The sequence below is a fragment of the Nanorana parkeri genome, unplaced genomic scaffold, assembly GCF_000935625.1.
Source record: "Nanorana parkeri isolate BGI_ZX_2015 unplaced genomic scaffold, ASM93562v1 scaffold227, whole genome shotgun sequence".
Classification (NCBI taxonomy): Eukaryota; Metazoa; Chordata; class Amphibia; order Anura; family Dicroglossidae; genus Nanorana; species Nanorana parkeri.
In genome coordinates, this window is record NW_017306495.1 from 648287 (window position 1) to 668564 (window position 20278).

Genomic DNA, 20278 nt, shown 5'->3' on the forward strand with positions numbered 1-20278 from the left:
AAAAAAAAAAAAAAAAAAAAAAAAAAAAAAAAAGACATTTTTCTTTTAGTGAAAACGACATCCAGTGGGAGGAGTAACGAAGTATATTAGCATGAACAGCTTCGAGAACATTTCATGGAAACTTCTGAAAATCTAAATTTAAAAGATGAAAACGTAAATATTTTGCAGCTAACCAGCCCTTAGATGTGATGGCTGCATTCATTTTCTCTTCTCAGCCTAACCACCCCCCACCATTTTGCCTAAATGATTGTGCCAGTAACACTCCCTGTCCTAGGGTGACAACGTTGATTCTCTGTACTGTATTTTATAGAATGGCAACGTTGTCGCCCAGCATTGGACAGGAAGTGTTAGGACTACAAAGCATCCCTCGTTCGCATCTCCATAGCATAGGGAGGAGGTGATCTGTGGTCTCTGGCACTGAACTGGACAGGGCCGATAACATTGCTTGAGATCACACTGCAGAGTGCACAGGTCAGCACTGTAAACCCCAGGAATTGCTTCCCTGGTAGGGTCTTTTGTATTAAAAGGTATGTCTACAGCAATATTAAGCATTGCAGCTGCTATGGGACCCTGGAGAAGGTATGGCCTGCAAGGCTCCCACCTATAATGAAATATGTCATACAAATGCTCCAGCTCTCACCCATCAAACAGTACACAGTTTACCGACACACACACCAGTCCCAGTATAATCCTTATAATAACGATGACCGCCATGTGATGTTCTTGCCGACTGTCCCAAGACCCTTGATTCCAATGCAAGTTAAATTTACAAGGGTGAATAAGTCCAGGTCAACCAAGGACTTAACGGGCTTGCACTAGTTAGAATTTATAGTACAACACATATTGCATCATCACACACAAGTCTACAAACAGCTAAGCAGTGAGTGATGATCCTCAACCAGAAACACAGGAGCTTCCCATTTAGACAGAGGTAGACAAGCCCCATAGAAATCAATAGGCATGTACTGCACAGGTTAGGTTAGGATAGGAAGACTTTACGCAGGATGTAAAGAAAACAAACAATGAAGGCCAGACCAATCAGAACGCAGTAAGAATGCCTCTGTGATGAGGGATGGCGATATTGGTTAGATCAGCTTAAAGGGGCCAAAAGGATAAGTGATTGTTTTAAAGCGCACTCATCCTTTATTGTAAAGTGCACTTATCCTTTATATGCAAAGAAAAACATTAAATAACCATTAAATATGATGTTTTCATTTGAAAACCATCAACATTTTTAAAGTACATCAAGTAGATGAGCAAGCATGATCGGCTTTATGTAAACAACTGTTAAAAGCACATTTCTATTTATAGAAATATGCAAGGTATGCGTTAGTATACACTCCATTATAAAAGTATGCTGGACTTCCTGTATAGTTGCGCAATGCACTTAACCTCTCCTTCAGTACAAGTCTATGCACAGAGCTTTGCCAGTTTTGTGGGTTTTTTTTTTTTACTACTGAAAGTTACCAAGATTGACATGAACCTGTGCATTGCCCAAGCAGGCCAAAACAACATTCACTGTAATGGTGGCCCCATCAGCCGACTACATTTTCTTTCACTCCTTAGAATTGTGTTTGCCCATTGGAAGCCAAGAAAAGGAAAAATGGGGAGCTTACACACAGGTGGGGTGGGGGTGGCACCCCATGTGACAGTGCTGGTGTCAGAGAATCCAACCAACAAGCAGGAGCACTATCACATGGGATGAAGGCGAGCCAGTCACACGCTCCCCTATATCAGGGTGAACCAGGTATTTTCCTTTGCTCCCAGTGGCCAAATGGAGCAGCTGGTGACCGAACAGAAGGAGAGTATATGTGGCTGTTGGGAGTTGCCAATTAATTGATTCTGTTGCTTAGTTCATTTTGATGTTCAGCTTTAATGAAGAACTTTGCAATAATAAATTTAAAAAAAAAGGATAAAAGTAGTAATAAAAAGGCAGGGCATTCTTTTACCTAAATACATTCTATGCATTAAGGTAAAAAGTGCCCAGCAGCTTTGTTATCCTCCGGCCCGAACTTCCTGGTTGCGGGGAAGGAGATTGAGGACAGAGGAGCCATAGGCTCCTTCTGTCGTCAACCTGTTGGGCGAAGAGGGGCGTGGGTATCTATGGAGGCACACAGCCACTGCTAGCACAGCTGGGAACGAGCATGCATAGTTGCCTCCACAGCAGCCGCTTAGGTGGTGTAGGCACCAGTGCGGGGAAGGGGGGGATGCAGGGGAGACAGTGATGGGAGGACCCACTAGAACACAAGGAATTGAAACATAAAAAAAAAAAAAAATTAAAAAAAAGCAGCATACCATCTGTGCCCCATCTCCATACAAAAAAAAAAAAAACACGAGCAAGGTTTAATGATGACACTTAGTTCTCGTTTTGTCACGGGGGCTCAAATAAACCAGATACTCACCCTTTGGCCCTAGAATGGGCAGCACCTCTCTCCTCCCCCTCTGAAATGTCCCTTGGCATCCTACAAGTCAATGGACCTGCATGAGACCTGATGACATCAAGGGAGAAGAGGCTGCGGCGCTCAGACTAGTAGCCAAGCGGAGACTGATGATCAGATGCATATATCTGCTTTATGGGGCGGGGCGGGAGCAGCGCCATTGACAACTACAGAGAAAACTTTAAAAGTTAGGAATCAGCTGTAAATTTTAATAAGCATTTGAATACCCTGTAATACACTAAAATACCTATATGGAGACTATTTAACCTTTTTTCCTACTGTGAAATGTTCAATTAACTCATCTACTCTCCCGAGTATAGCAAAGGGAGAGCACAATGTTCTACATCTACTGCGAAAAACAAACTATGAAAAATCTTATTTGTATGATGTTGCAACAATTAGAAGTGGCCTGCAGTGTCTGGGGGGGAGCATGCGAGACACAAACATTTGACTCCATCAGGGCAGGTTAAGGAAGTTTTGGTTTACCTTATGGGGCTTGAACGACATGTAAAACTGGATTTGGGAAGAAGTTCATGCAAGAGACTTTAATTGCACTTTAAATCCAAACATGTATGGCGTCAGAAAACGGTGTGGTACATGGACCAAAGTGAGAAACTTGCGGCTATCCTACAGGACAAGATCACCAAACTTGAAAAGGTTTGGCCCCTGTGGATGACCTACCATCTCCCAATAAGACTCAAATAGTATATGAGCCGTTAGGTCCCAGGTAAATGTGGTCCTAGGGTTCGGGCCTTTGTGGTGTTTGCACCAGTCCATCTCTGGTCCCTCGTAGATCCTTCCTGCCTCACCTTTCTACCCCTTCCATCCATGTTTTCTTTCACCCTGTTCTCTTCTACCCCTTTCCTACTCCTCTCTTGGTTTCTTTTTCATTCCTCTGTTGGTCTTAGGTCCCACAGGGGTCCGTCGAAGTTGGAATTTTCCCCCTAACAACCCAACAATTTGCAGAGACCTTATTTGAGTGGAAAAGGAATGAGGTTCCAGAACACGGAGATCCACTTTATCGATTGACGTTCAGATAAACATGGTGTCATAATCAATCGCAATGTTTCGGAGCCAAATGCGTTCCCTTCATCAAGCAAAACGATGTGACCCAACAGGGGCCATTCAAGTCAGAGTATTTTCTTTTAAAAGACCCATCCATTTGAAAAATAAAAAAAAACCTTAAAAAAAAAAAAAGAGGAACTTTACCAATTTCTTTAAAAAAAACAAAACCCACACCTTCAGAAATGTTTAGTAATGACAATCTACAAACACATACTTCTAGATAATTGCCGGTTTTGTATTCTTGGCATACCTTATTTCTCTTTTCTTCCCGAGTCTTCTGACAGTGGCCATGTTTACTGAGGGCAGGTTACTAGCTCTCCCTTTACTTCCTGGAACTCTGGCACATGTGACCATGCACATCGCCTCAGGGAAGGAAAATGCCTTTCCCTGAGATCTCATGAGGCTACAGATGAGATTTCCCTGCAATGCTCTGCTGATGTAACCTTCCCAGAATGCAACATTGTTACATTACATCATTTGTACCAGAACTGGACCAGGAAATATGAACTATATTTGCAACTAAATGACAAAACATGTTTGCTTTACTAATGAATGCAAGATGGATTTTAAATCAGCATGCTGCTGTGATTTTTAGTGAAATTAGGTAAAGGTTCACGTTAAGTGGGTACATCCATGCTTTGCTAAATGATGTCACACTCACCGCAGTGGATACTCACCTGCATTCACTTCATTTTTCAACAGAGTTGCACTTCTATACAGCAGGCACAATTCTAGGCATGCCTACAAGTTAAAGGAATTGCAAGGAGGGCCACTGTTGTATACGGCACTGTAAGGCGCCTCCGACATTTTTCAATGAGTGTAGAAAGTGTCTGAAAGCTCAAGAATTAAAAACAAAAATGTGTATGGCGCCTTGCTGGACTCTTACCATGTGCAGCAAGTGACAAGCGTAAATGCCCCAGGCAATACTGCATACTTTTGTGACAAAAAAAGTTAACATATCTGGTTTTAAAACCTTAGAGGCACATTTTCCTACAAATGTACATGCCAGTATAGCAATGAGCCTAATATAGAAGTGGCTCATTTTAAGTAGACGTTGCTTAAGGCAACTGTATGTCAAAGTAAAGGGCAGGTTATTAGTTTAGACTTCCCTGTACCATCCACAGCAGATGACGTAATCTCCATGTATGAAGGAGAAGTCATTATGCTGTTGGCTGTGTATACAGGCCAATTGTTCAGTCCTCTGCTGCCATCTCTCACTTAGGTCCAGAAAATCACTATACTACAACAGTCATAGTGAATGATAGCTGGGAGAGACACTGAGGAAATGATTGCTCCTGACTGCAGCATATTCATTATATGCTTCCGGAATGATTCTCTCAAGAGGTTTAGGCTAGGTTCACACCAGATGCAGTGCGTTCCGGCCCGATTCTGGCCGGCTCACTTTTTTGTGGGGCAGGAGTGGGCGTGACAGGCCATTGAAGTGAATAGCATCGTAGCCACGCCCTTCAGCCGCAATGCGATCGGCCGCACGGGATCGCAAGGCACATTGTGTCTGCGGTCCGGTGCAAATCACAATATTGCTTGCTCACTCGATCCTCGCTGACTACTGGCTGTTAGAGGACCCCCTCCTGCCTGTCTTCTCCTATGCTGCAGAGATGGCATGTCTCTCGGCAGCCTCACATGCTACACTTCGTGCATAGGACAGGATAATTCACTGGTCCTTAGACTGCTAAAGTGGAGGGGGGGGGCTGGAAGGACTGGACTAACAGCCAGCTGGCTATGAGGATTGGGTGGGTATAACTTATTTGTACACCTAGACAAAAACAAGCACTTCACCATTGCATTGCAGGGGGTAGCCCCACTGCTAGGGCTAACAAAAATTTTGCCCGGAGTTTTCAGTCAGTATCTGGCAACTCCATTTTCAACATCAGCTGCAACAATGAGCAACGCATGTTCCAATTCCTTCACAGCAGCTTGCCTGAGTACGTTCATATAAATGGGTTTGGATGGATCTGCACCGAGTTTAAAGCGGATTTTTAAATCTGCATATATTTTGTCTTCCCTGGTTCCTCCACTCCAGTGAAGTCAATGAGTCTTTATACAATGCAGGCAGATATAGTTTAGGAGGGTAAGGCGAGTGGAGTTGGGCTTTAAAGAGAAAGGAGTCGCTCAATTTAAAATAAGGCAACTTCATGGTCAAAGACCGTTTTTTAATTTCTTATTTTTCTTTCAAGTTCCACTTAAAAAAAGAGAGAGACACAAACTGGACCTTATTTGTGCATCACTCGGCTGCAGATCCTCAAATCATCTCCGAATTGGTGCCGACACTGTCCTTCCTTCTGGAGGGTGGCTACTTTTGTTCCCCATGGTCCCTGTGTGTGTTGCAAAGTAGCCACTGCTCCAAGCTCACTCCTGGGATGGACTACAATCTCACATTTAGTTCACCAATTTGTATTGAGATTGTAGTCCATCACAGGAGTGTAACCACCCCCCAGAATTCAGAGATGACTTGAGCCAAGTGATACACTTTTGTTCATAGTTAAAAAAAAAAAAAAAAGGTACCGGAATGTATTTTTAAGATTTAAAAGAGAACTAGGGTCCAACTTTTTTTGGCCATAGTTCTATTTGGGTCACAGGAGGACATACACTATGTCCTACAGTGACCCAAAGCTCAGCATATAGCCAGCTATATGCTGACAGCGAGGCAATATTGTTGGGATCCACCCCGATAGTTGATTGACAGCTGGCCCTACCTCTCAGCGCTGGAAGAACAGAGGGGGGGTTTGGGGAAATGCCTGCGGGGAGTGGCGAATGACACTCACCACTCTCTAAAGCTGGCCATACACCTTACAACCAAAAGTCTTGCGATGGGTGTAAGGTAATTAAAAAACTGTACGATCTGCCCATCTTGGACAGGCAGATCGTACTTGCGATGCTGAATGCTTTCGCACACCGTGCGGCATTTGTCTTATGAGCAGGCCACAAACCCGCCGACAATTGTACGATTCTTGGCGGGTTTTTCGAGCCTGCTCGTAAGACAAAAGACGTGCGACCGTACAGTAGAAAACGGTGACACGCCTTCCATACACCTGCCGATTATCGTACGAGCGCGGGATTTACCTGCGATTCTCGTACGATAATCGGCAGGTGTATGGGCACCTTTAGAAAGATGATCGGGAACTGAGAGATCAGTGGTATGTGATCTCTCAGTTCCTGATCAATAGAGTTGATGTGCGACAGCTGCACTGTCACACATCAACTCTAATTATGGAGATGAGTATTTCACTCTCCCCATAATTCTCCTTTAACTTCTAAAGCTGGCCATACACCTCACAACCAACCATCGCACGACTTTCCTTGTGCGATGGTTGTAAGGTCATTAAAATTTCGTACTACCTGCCCATCTTGGACAGGCAGATCGTACTTGCGATCATCGCAAGCCCTCCCCGCTGAGCGGGGAGGGCAATGCTGAGCGGGCAGTGTGCGCTTGCGCACACTGGCCCGTGCGGCTTTCGTTTTCCGGGCATGCTACCAACCCGCTGAAAATAGTACGATTTTCGGCAGGTTTTCCAGCGTGCTAGGAAGATTAAAGTCGTGCGACTGTACAGTAGATGCGGTACAGTAGAAAGGCATCATGGCACACTCACAAACCAGCATGTAAAACAACTTGTCTCACCACTAAGGACAACGACAGAGGTTCAAAGCCCATTTCGTGTGCACCTTACTGTATAACTGGTAACAAATTGTTGAGTGCGTTTGTCGTTTGTTTTGCTGTACAGTAGATGCGGTCACACGCTGCCCATACACCTAAGGATTATCCTATGATCGCAGGAACACCCAATTATTGGCAGGTGTATGGGCACCTTAAGTTTAATGTCAGTTTAAATTTAAAGCACAATGCAAAAAAATAACTCCTGCTGCAATGAAATGAAATAACCATGACGGGTCATTTTGGTTGCTATACGTGTACATTATATAAAACGATTTAACTGACAGATTTGAAATCTTACGTTTCAATGCAGATTTGGAGACTTCTTTTTATATAGACCAGTCTTATCTTTAATACATACATAACTAGAGTTTTCTATAACGGTCCAGAGTTCAGTTGTGAGTGGGCAGTAGAACAATAAACCTTTAGCAAATGTTTACTAGAGGAAAAAATAATTAATGAATAAAATAAATATTGTAACTTCTAACGTAAACATCTATTAGCTGTACTGTAGCTGACACGTGGAACCTACTATGGGGAAGTTTAGTCAGAATCAACATTAAAGCCCCGTTCACATTGAGCGATTTATCGCGCGGCAAATTACCGCGCGATATCGCGCTCCAATGCATTTCAATGGGGCAAAGGGTCCTGCTGTTGCGGGACGTGTGTCGCTACAGCGGGACCCTTTTAGGAGCGGATTTAGCCGGGATTCAAGCTTGCTCAATGCAAGCTTGAAAGCGATATCGCGCGGCAAATCTTGCGATGTCGCGCTATTTGCATATCGCGCAGTGGTAACGGGGCCTGAAGAAGAACTTTTAAAAGGAAGTTCAGCCAGAGAGATGGAGCCATTTATAAACATGATGACTCTAAATGATTGGGTAAAAATGTAAAGAAATACTTGCCTGGCCAATGTATATACACTATATTGACAAAAGTATTGGGACACCTCTCCAAATCATTGGATTCAAGTGTTCCAATCACCTCCATGGCCACAGGTGTATAAAATCAAGCACCAAGGCTTGCAGACGCTTCTACAAACATTTGTGAAAGAATGGTTCACTCTCAGGAGCTCAGTACCGTGATAGGTTGCCACCTGAGCAATAAGTCCATCCGTGAAATTTCCTGGCTACTAAATATTCCACGGTCACCTGTTAGTGGTATTATAACAAAGTAGAAGCAACTGGGAACAACAGCAACTCAGCCACAAAACGGTAGCAAATGTAAAATGACAGGGCGGGGTCAGCGCATGCTTAAGCGCACAATGCGCAGAAGTCGCCAAATGCATGCAGAGTCAATAGCTACAGACCTCCAAACTTTGTGACTTCAGTTTGGCACAACAGTGAGTAGAGAGCATCCTGGAATGGGTTTCCATGGCATAGCAGCTGCATCCAAGCTTTACACCACCAAGTGCAATGCAAAGTGTTGGATGCAGTGGTGTAACGCAGGCCACCACTGGACTCGAGAAGTGGAGACGTGTTCTCTGGAATCCCGCTTGTCTGCCAATCCGATGGACGTGTCCGAGTTTGGCGGTTGCCAGAACAGTACTTCCCTGACTGCATTGTGCCAAGTGTAAAGTTTGGTGGAGGGGGGATTATGGTGTGGGGTTGTTTTTCCAGGGGTTGGGCTTGGCCCCTTAGTTCTAGTGACGGGAACTCTTAAGGCATCAGCATACCAAGACATTTTGGACAATTTCATGCTCCCAACTTTGTGAGAACAGTTTGGGGATGGCCCCTTCCTGTTCCAACATGACTGCGCACCAGTGCACAAAGCAAGGCCCATAAAAGACATGGATGAGCGAGTTTGCGGTGGAGGAACTTGACTGGCCTGCACAGAGTCCTGACCTCAACCCGATAGAACACCTTGGGGAAGAATTAGAGCGGAGACTACGAGCCCGGCCTTCTCGTCCAACAGTACCTGACCTCACAAATGCGCTTTTTGAAGAATGGTCAAACATTCCCATAGACACACTCCTAAACCTTGTGGACGCCTTCACAGAAGAGTTGAAGCTCTTATAGCTGCAAAGGGTGGGCCAACTCAATACTGAACCCTACGGACGAAGACTGGGATGCCATTAAAGTTCATGTGCGTGTAAAGGCCGGCGTCCTAATACTTTAGTCAATATAGTGTATATTTTTGATCCGGAATCTGTATTGGTTTAAAAAAAAAAAAAAAAAGTTTGCGAGTTTAAATTTTACTTTAACGCTGAAGTGGCTCTGTCACTCAATCAAGCGATCAAAAATTCAGCAGCACTTCGTATCTGCGGTGGCAAAATTGCCACCGACAATCACTTTTCATTCACCTCTATGGCTTTGCTACAAATGGCTGAAGGAGAACACAACCCAATGCTGTAGAACGTTACAATAAGGAAGACATTACAATTCAAGACAAGATAGTAAGGAGGTAATGACAACAAACATAGCTTTATTGACAAGCTACACTGTTCATGGTAAGTCAGTAATGTATTCATGCAGATTGGAAAGGAACCGGGTGACATCCCGCCGTGACGTCATCGCGCACGTGCGTGATGACGTCACACGCTGTTACCTGCCAGCAGCCATTTTGGTGGTGGACCCCGGCAGAGAGAGGAGGGGACAGGTAAGAGGATAAGGTATGCCACCGGGTCTCCTCCTCTCTCTCGTGCAACTGTTGGGCTCTCGATACATGACCAAGTGCCTAACTTTTCAGGAGGGGTGACCCCAAAATGACTCCACACCACTGAATTCTATTCTGTGGCCAAAGCTTACCATCTTATTAAAAAAACTACCATGTATTTGGAAAGTCTACTGGACTTGTATTATTGACTTTTTTTTCTAAAAGATGCTGGTTTTGCTCAGGAGTGGGCAAGTTCGGCCCTTCACCTGTTGTGGAACTAAAAGTTCCATGAGGCATTGCAAGACTGACAGTTACAGGCATGAGTCCCAGAGGCATGTTGGGATTTGTAGTACAGCACAGCTGCAGGACCAGAGTTGCCCACCCCGGGGTTTGCTGGTGGAGGGGTTCAGTAGATCATGTGCTACAGTAGATCATGCGCTCAACACCCTTTAATGTGAAGTGCTACCATTTCTCAAGAGTCAAAACAACGTCTTATTCTGAGCAATTGAAGCAGCTCACGGCATACTGAGAAGGAAAAAATACTTTCCTTGTCTGAGGACAACCATTTAGATCCGGTGATAAAAAGCACCAACAGCTGTTATTTATGAGACGCCATGTTTCTTGTAATCCAGAAGTTGTTATACTCATTATCATAACTCAAAGTACATCTACTGAAGTGTAAAACAAATACTAGAGAATTCGGCTTCTAGGACTTAAGAATGACAGCTCAGCTTCAGAGGTGACCAGTGCAGCCAGCGGAGGTACAAAGATTAACTCAATTGCTGAGCCGGCTGGCTGATACTCCGATCCCTGAATACTGTCTCCTCTGTTGCAGCAATGGTGTGTCCCTCGGCATTCTCACGTCCTATACACTGTGTATAGAATGTGACGACTCAAGGATCCTTAGACCACTGCAGCGGAGGGGGAGAGACACTCCAGAGACCGGTCTAAGAGCAAGCCAGCATCAAGGATCGGAGACTATAACTTTTTTTTGCACCTAGATAAAAAAAATTTTTGCACAGAATTCAGCTTTAAAATCTTCACGCATGGACACAGTTAAGAACAAAGTGTATGCTACCTCATGGAGCTTGCATTCTTTTGCCCAACAATTTACAGTTTTATTGAGCACCTATAGTATACCCATCGGTACATTTCCAGCACACCGACATGCCAGACCAGGAGTAGGCATCCTTGGCTGAGCAACTACAGGTCCCATGAGGCATTGCAAGCCCCCGACAGCCACAGGAGGATGAATGAATGATGGGATTTGGTGTTTCAGCACAGCTGGTGTGACAAGGTTGCCTACCCCTGCACTAGAACATCAGGTCTCCTCCACGGCAGCAGTCACACCCTTTGCCTCCCCTTGGCAAATCACACGGTTGCAAAATCTAAAGTGTTCCGACACATTTTGTTCTGGACCTTCTTTAAAGGGCCCAGTCACACCAGCAATGCCCTGTGCTCCGGTGCAGTGCGATCAGAAAAAATAGTGCATGCACAGTTTTTTTTCTCCAATTGCAGTGCACCGGAAGGCAGGGCATTCCAGTACCACGTGTTCTGGTGCAGACGGCGGGCGTGTCTGCGGTGCCATTGACATGAATGGCACCACCAAGCCCCCCTCCCTCCCCAGAACATGACGATCCAGGTCCGAACCGTGCCGGAATGCACTGGATATGGTATGACTGGGCCCTAACAGAAGTGTGTAGGCTGCCATTACTCTCGTTTCAAGTAGAACAAGCATGGAGCAAGTGATGTCAGAACTTCCGATCCGCATACATTTGGAAGCTTGGACACCAGAGTATCAGCATCAAAAGGTGGTCAGCAATGGCAGACTATAAATGTCCTTTATCCCCAAAGATAGATTGCATTTAAATATGGCTGCTGCACTGGTCGGTCCACACCTTCACTAAAATCTCAACATTTAAAAAGGTATAACTCCAGATATTTACAGCTGATAATGAAGTAAGGTACTCATGACATGCATTTTAAATGAAACTAGTAACCTAAAATTGTCTTGCTAGCTACCCCTGTAATCGCTTGCAAAGCATCATCCAAGACTGAGAAGGAGGTCAAGCATGAGGAGGTAGCCAGGCTCTGTGGCAATAAACAGTGCTGACAGGTGGAGAGAGCAGAGGGATGACTGCAACAGTGTGCTTCTACTCCATCATTGTACAAGTCAGGCTGCGGTGTCCTCTTGATCAAACTTTGCTGAGCAGGAACCTAGTGTTGCTATACAAGACTGGCTGGACAGAATCAGAAAACCTTTGGCAGGGATATAGTTTCAATGTTGATTTTCTGGATTAAAAGTACAACTGAAGCCAAGTTTTTTAGTTTTAAATGGAGTGCAGAGGGGTAAGAACCCATCAGGTTTTTATTGCCGTCTGTGTTAGGGAGATTCACCCTCTCTCTATTTGTCCCAGTGACTTATCACTGAAAAAATTTCAAATTTCGGGGTGTCATCTGAACAGGTGTATATGTGAAATCTTCCAATGGGGACACTTGCTCTGGTGACCCTACTGACCACCAGGGATTTACTCTCACTTCCTGTTATGGCTATCGGACCAGAAGTAAAGGGTAAGCTGCCAAAAAGTTTTAGCAACAGTCCTACTTTAAAAAGTGTATGTATAGCCGAAACCTATTTCAATTTTGGTTATTGTAGGGCAGGGGTAGCAGAGCTCCGGCCCTCCAGCTGTGGTGAAACTACAAATCCCATGATGCATCTCTGTCCGGGAGTCATGTCTGCGGCTGAGAGAATCTTGCAATGCCTCATGGGATTTGTAGTTCCACCACAGCTGGAGGGCCAGCATTTGGCTTCCCCTGTTGTAGGGAAATGGGTAAAACCCCTGCCAGGTTTGTTTTGCACTCTGTGCCCCACTGGTCAGATTTCCATCTCTAAGGGCTAGTACTGTGCTGTGTTTACACTGAAAAGGGACAGAAATAGCCTCATGTGCATGACATCAAGAAATCAAAGTAGTCCAACATTTGTAAAGGGTGCCACTGTTACAATTTTGGCCGGTTTTTGAGAACCCGGCCGAAACTTGCATAGTGTGTGCCGCTGTTGACACCCTTTCTATCAGCATCCCTCAATCAGCTGATCGAAGGAGTCGGTCGGAAAATCTTTGACCGATCAGAGCTGGCAGGCAATGAGCTGCCCGCTCTGGTCGGGTATTTTGACTGGGGCCGGCGGCTCCTGTCAGAATAGAATGTAAACAGTGGGATTCCTCGACAAAATTGATGTGTTGAAGGAATCGGGTCTATTTTTTTCATTCAGCCCGTGGGTTGAACGAAAAAAAAAAAAAAATAGTTCAGCGTATGGCCAGCCTTAGAGATGCTTGAATTGGTTGCATCACTTGACAGTAAAGGGGTCCCTATATGAGCACTAACTAGCATGCATAGTCATACAAAATGCACAACAAAAATATTAACACAGCTATAGGATTCCTTTTTTTGTCACAGGAAACGCAGCAACTCTTTTTCTACTGTGCATTTAACTGGACCCAATGCCTGCGTTAGGCAAATAGTAAAACAAGTGATATAAAAACTGGTTATGGAGGAAGGCATCTTTTCTGTACAAGGCATATGGCAATTACATGGAGAACAGACTATTCCAGGGGTAGGCAACCGCAGCACTCCAGCTGTGGTGAAACTACAAATTCCATCATGCTTCTGCCTCTGGGAGTCATGCCTGTTACAGTTAAGAGTCTTGCAGTGCCTTATGGGACTTGTAGTTACACAAGAGCTGGAGTGTTGAGGTTGCCTACCTCCTTGACTATTAGTTTGCTTTGCAGATCGATAGTTTCCACCTCAGAGGCTCGAATACAAAAAGTATGTGACTGAAGGGTCTGTGCCTTGTACGCACTGGCTTCTGTTTCTATAAGGGCAGTGTGTACAACAAGCTTTTACATTTAGAGTTTGCAAAGCTTTTAGCCATCTTGATAACTTATCAAATCCACCCCAGCCAGGCCGCCGGAGGCGGCCACCCCACTGCAAGGGGGTAATGGGGATAGATCAGCAGCAGGGAGCCCACAGGGGCAGCTTACAGAGTTCAGTTCCCCTATAGGCAGCTATATAAAGCTGCCAAAAGCAGGGATCTCAAGTCTCCCTGATGTTCAGGGAGTCTCCCTCTTTTGGACAGCAGCTCCCTGATGTCCGCAAGAGAGGCATTTTCTCCCAGAAAGGTTTACTCTGAGTAAACCTTTCCGGTAAGATATCAGTGAGTAAAGTTTCAGAGTGAGGCTTGCCTCCTGGAGGAAGGTCATGTGATCTCTAGAGTAGCCTCAAAACGAGGCTTGGCTCTCGGAAGGAAGAAGCTACTTGCTGCACAGAGAGGGCGGACATAGACCACTATTGAGAGCAGGTACAGGCACTGAGATCTACTGCTGCAGGGTTGAGAGAGTGCTGTTATATGTCCTGGTTGTCTAGTTATAGAGAACATTTATTTCATTTGCTGCCCATAGCAACTAGTCAACTGTGTATCGAGGACTTTACTCCTCAGCATTTTTTTTAAAAAGGTTTTGGGCTGTCTAATAAATTGTGACCTTTACACTGACAGATACTTGACCAATTCACAAATCGGATGTATATATAAATAAATATATAATATTATTGGTATAGGGGTTGTGTGTGTGTGTGTGTGTGTGTGTGTAATCATTATTATTTCTTTTATATTCTGACGACGGCCGCTGTAAAAAAACAACCCAAAAAACACAGGGCACCTCCCTGAAATGAGACGGGAACCTCCCTGAAATAAGGTTTTGCAGGTTGGGATGTCTGCAAAAGGGGTCTACAAGTTTTATTTTTAAACGCATTTCATTTAGTTGTGAAGGAAGAGCAGCCTAAAGAAAAACTCCAGAAAAATTACAAATGTGCTCTTGCAGTGGGGCTACCCCAGCATTGCAAGGGTTAAGTGCTCATTTTGCCTAGAGGGCTCAAATGAAGCAGATATACTTGCCTGATCCTCGGTCCTGTGGCGGTCAGCACTCACCTCTTCCCCTCCGCTATGGCTGGAGAATGTCTCTTGGTGTCCTCACATCTAATGTAGGTTAACGGCCCTACATACGACGTGATGACCTCAGCGATACTACCACCACCAGAGCACAGGGGAAAAGAAGCTGCAAAGACCAGTCTAGCAGCCCAGAGGGAGCTAGCCAGGCTGAGGATCAAGTAAACCTACCAGATAAAATTCTTGGCAGCAAGGGGGTAAAGGACCTATAATCACCATCTTTTTTAAGGTAAACATGAAATGATAAATTATTGTATGGCAACATTAAAAAAATAAACTCCTGTATAGTTGTCAATTACACAGGTACCTGGGGGCAGTTACATTGGTGCATGACAAAAGATATTAAGACTCTATGCAGTCCCTATTGAAGTGAAACACTCACAATGTCCAGAGACCACGTCACGTCAACGCGGAGTTGAGAACATGTTAAATATTAATGGCAGGACAGTTATTTCTGCCTCAGCTTTGATTATTTTAGGACAGGTCCTTTGTATACATGATCATTGCTTTCCCACGCAGGAAGTTGAGGAAAACCTAAAAGTGGACCAGTCATTAAACTTACAAGACAGGATGAATACATTCCAGACATTTCTCAATATAAAGCAGAAGTCTTTTTTTTACATAAAAGATTACTTAAAGTGCAGTCCCTGAGCTCCAGGCAGTGACTTTGTCCAGGCTGAGTCAATGTCATTCATCTGCTGCAGTCCGAGGGAAAGCCTTTCCTCTGTCTCCTGACCCCCAGTGATCGAACTGCAATATTATAACTCTGTAGTAAGTCACAAGGCGAGAGGCTGCAGCACGGGCCGATCTGAGGAACACAGCCAGGGCACCAGGATTGACACGATTGTGTCATATCTGAGGCAGCATCTCAGGCAAGGGAGTAGATGCCCAACCTAAAATTATACCTAAACAAAGATGGCTTGACCCTTCAAGAGAGAAGCAGATGAAGGCATGGTCAGAGGGAGTATTATACCTCTGTGAGAAATAATAAATACCTGTATGTTGTATTCCAGGGGTAGGCAACCTCAAAGAAGGAATACTGTGATCTCAGCAAGCTGTAATAGCTACCTGTATGGGTTATGCCAGGGGTAGGCAACCTTGGCATGCCAGCTGTGGTAAAGCTACAAAATTCCATCATGCCTTTGGGAGTGATGCCTGTAGCTGTCAGAGTCTTGCAATGCCTCATGGGACTTATTTCACAACAGCTGGCGTGCCAATGTTACCTACTCCTGTGGTATGCCGACACATTCCTCAACATAAAAATCCCAAATCCAAGGATAGGCCTTTTTGGGGAACCCCCCCGCACTTCCATATTTTTCACCTCAACAAGAACAACGTCCCCCAGCTCCATGTGGCCTACTGGGAAACCATATCATGTACCTCAGGAGGCTTCAGAGCAAACTCCAGAACTCCAGCATATGCACTGCGTCATTAGGGCCTGGTGGTCTCTTCCTAGTTCTTGCAACCTACCCCGTGATGGCGCACATGTATGGCGGGGCATCATCAAGGGGAAGCTATAAGAACCAGAAAGAACGCCAGCTCCCAAATGACGTTAGAGAGGAAGATGGTGGAGCGGGTGAACAGCAGCAGAGCGGTGGGCTACTGTAGAGTGGCGCTAGCTTTGCTAACCGTGCAAATATAATAAAGGGTAACCCCCCAAAAAGTAAAAAAACTTTAAAGCTGGCCACAAAAATGTATAATGTCCTGACATTACTGTGCACCACGTCAGACATTTTGATCTGCATTCTGGTTCAGAGTTAGTCACTTCAAATAATGAAGCCGGATGGTCAGCATGACAGCGAGGGCAGAGGTCACCAATGGCAACATCCACGTTCCAGTCAGGAAACATTGCCAAGTAAAAACCGCCTACGTATAACTACCACCTCCAAGTCTTGGAAAAAATGTCAGGTAAAAACTCAAATTTTCCTGGTCATATCCTGTCAGCCATTTGCGGCATGGGCAGGTGAGGCAAGGCGCCAGTGGCACGGGCAGGTGAGGAAATCAGGTAGTGACACGGGCACGTAAAGCAAATTAATATGTAGACAACGGGCCCCCCATGAAACGTCACACCGGCCGGATCGCCAAAACTAAACCTGCACCAACCTAAACTTCTCACAAAGTTTCAGCACACGAGCGGTGACTACACCATTTCTCACAAGCCGAGTTTTCACGTGCACGGTGCGACCTATAATTACTGAAAACGTGACTGAGTCACCCTCACAGTAGTGCATCATAAATGCGAAATAGAAAAAAAAAATACACACCATTGTCTTTTAATATACAAGATAAACATTGGCGCCCTGTCAGCAAGGGCGCCGACAGACTAAAGACAAATAAAGTTTATATTAAGAATGAGCTCCTTTATTCTTCACTCTATAGGCTACCAGAGCCATTACTATGCAACTTCTCTAAATATCACTCAGTATCATGAGGCAAGGAGTCAATATTGAGGGAAGAAAACGTGTTAAATGTGGTTATTTTTCAACAAAAGGAGTATTTGTGGTGAGGTGCTGCAGACAGCCCAGGCCTCAAGCAGCAGCCATGTCAGCCCTGCAGCCCAGGCCTGACACACACACACTGCCTCACTCACACAGACACAGCGAGAGGAGAGAAAAAAAGAAAATGGCGCAGAGACTAAGTCCCCACCGCCTGAAAGCCGACTTTCAGGCGGGCAAAACCGAGTCAAAACGAGGTCTGAGAATCCCGGGGACGTCGGCAAACGGGAGATCGGTTCGGTCTGAAGGGAAATAGGGGGTTTTTGGCCGGTTATCGGCCACAGTGGGCCAGATGGAAGGCTCTGGAGGTGAACAAAGGAGCCGGTGAGCGAGCAGACGGGACTTAGTCTCTGGACGCCATGTCTGCCCTTTCTAGAGGAGGAAGGAGAGTGAGGAGAAGGAGGAGGGGGGGGGGGAAGGGAGAGACTGAGAGAGGAAAAACAGGGGGGCCCACACCCTAAATCACACACACTACACCCCCAAATGTACCTTATAAACCCGGCTACCCACCGACATTAACCCAGTACTCACCGTTCGCTCGAAAATTCGGGTCAATCTAAAGGAAAATAGGTGAAACAGAAAGAGGAATCAGAATATGGGGGAGCTTTTAAATTAAAACAAAGGGGGTTCTGCTTTACATTCCGCAAAATAAAACACTTTAAAGGGTTAACAAAGCAGTGCTAAGCAGAAGGGGGTTAATGGGCAGCTTGCTGGTGGAGATCAACACCCTCAATAAGGGGGATCCCCCATAATAAGTGATCATCTGATCCGATATGTGATATGATCAGCTTACCTGTGAGTCGTTTTGACTGTTATCTCCACTCATCCTTCACCAGGTACAGAAGGTGGGGGGATGTCAATGAATGAATGAGGGGTGCCGGTAGTAAGGGGGGGATGTCGAGCACAGAAGGCTTTGGGGCGATTTGAGCAGTGTGGATCGCTCCCGTATTGTGTGGATGGGGAATGGGGGTAGGAAGGAGCAGGATACAGCCAAGAGAAGCAACAGCAAAATGAGAGTGGGCAGAGACACACAGCGGATTGTGTAACAGCTAAGTCCCGATTTAGCCCTACTGCGCAGGCGCATCTGATTTAAAAGGACCGGGAGGAGCGACGGCCGAGCAGGAGGCCACGCCTCTTCCGTTATTGAGCTGCTGTGCGAGTTCACTCCCGGCGGCTCGGGGATCACGCTGGGCTGATGTGCTGAGCAGGCGGTTACTGTAGTGATCGCGTCCTTGGGACATCGGCATCCGCCATACTTCATAAATGATCCTCTTTTTGACCTGAATGCCTGATTACAACATAGCTGTCATTCCTTCAGACCGGATGTATAGACCTATATAAATAAATCTGCTGATTACCTACTGGATGTGTTTTTATTGCTCAGGGATGATTCACAGCTATGTATTTTATGGGGATGCATGTTACATGCAATGATGCATTGCAGTTCCATTCATTTAGAATGCCCCCCCCCCCAACACACTTAAAGTGATATTAAAGTCAAAAAGTGTTTAAGTTTTTCTGCAAATGCTGATTAAATCACTAAAGCTGGCCATACACTGCTCAATTTTTTTCATTCATCCAGTGGGCTGAACAAAAGAAATAAAGCTGATTTCTCCATCAACACTAACAGCGTGTCTATCGAGGAATCCCCACTCTTTACATTGTATTCTGACAGCGGCCGACGGCCCTTGTCAGAATACCGGAATAGAGCGGGCAGCTCATCGCCTGCCGGCTCTTAACTGTTTGCATTGTATTCTGACAGCGGCCAGCGGCCCCTGTCAGACTACCAAAATAGAGCCGGCGGCTCAATGGCTGCCGGCTCTGAATGTATCAAGATTTTCCAGCCGGCTGCTTCTCAGCTGATCGAGGGATGCCGGTGTTCTATCGGAAGCTCCAACTCATGGAGATCTCCAACTGCCTGACTTCCGGTTTAGTTAGAACTAAGAGGTTTGGCCAAGAAGGCTGTACTGCACGTGCGCCACCCGCAGCATTTCCCTGTACACATACTAAACAGCAATAAAGTATTCAAATGAACTAGGGTCACAGTAATCCAGCACTTTGTTAGTCTGAGTTGCCCCACTCAATATGGCCACCGCTTGAGCGGGGCAACTAAGATTAATAACGTGCTGGATTAGTGTGATCCTAGTTCATTTTAATACTTTATTGCTGTATTGTATGCAGGGGCGGACTGGGCCGGGGGGCAGGGTGGCAATTGCCCATTTTTTTAATAAATTCTTTATTTATGATTTTTTCAAAATGGTAGACAGATAATCAATAAAAAAAAATATAGATAAGCAGCGTATAGATTATACATAAGGCTTTTTAGGAAAATACGCAAGGAATAGTCGGCTAAAATGGGGTCGGTTTTCAGCATCGGAAATCTCACATCCTGTCAACATTAACTAGCGAAGTTTGCCCCTGCATACCATATACAGATCTGTGAGCACTAGACGCTCGCATCTCCACCCCAGTTAGGTAGAGTGTCAGCCTGAAATGACCATGTTTTGATCATCACACACCCCCTAGTAGGGTAGCATATTCAGGGGATGCAGTGAATGTTGTCCAGTAGAACCAGGTGCGGTTGAACTGAGTAGTCCTGTGATGCAGGAGATATTCAGCCGGATCGGACCCCAAACTAACCCCCGTTAACGTATGGCAAATCTCCGCTACCTTACCCCAGAAGTCCCTAAGCTTAGGGCACGACCAAAATACATGCAGCAGTGATCCTTCCTGCGTCTGGCAACGCCAACAGAGTGGTGAGCACTGTGGGAACATTTTATGGAGGGTTGTCGGGACTCTATACCATCTTGATAGGATTTTAAAACCCGTTTCCTGTATATTGCTGGAGATAGATGCTTTATGTGTCAGCTGGAAGATCCTATCAACTTGGTGTGGGGTGAAAGTTGTTCTCAGATCCTTTTCCCATTTTGAAATATACACCGGCTGGGAGAGACCCGGTGGGTCACAGAGCAGTTGGTACGATACTGACAGTCCATGGCGGGTAGGGCCCTCCATTAGA

General features: G+C 45.4%; 1 protein-coding gene across 1 annotated transcript in view; it reads right to left on the reverse strand.

The window, feature by feature from the left end:
• The window catches only part of TOP1 (topoisomerase (DNA) I), a 39704-nt gene extending 21557 nt beyond the window's left edge, over positions 1–18147 (reverse strand). The window contains exons 1-2 of the mRNA XM_018556186.1: positions 18053–18147; positions 17791–17815 (exon numbers count right to left, since the gene is read on the reverse strand). Of these exons, the coding sequence (XP_018411688.1) occupies positions 17791–17815; positions 18053–18085 (58 nt within the window). The 5' untranslated portion in view covers positions 18086–18147. The remainder of the gene's footprint in view (positions 1–17790; positions 17816–18052) is intronic.
• Positions 18148–20278: the final 2131 nt, after the last annotated feature.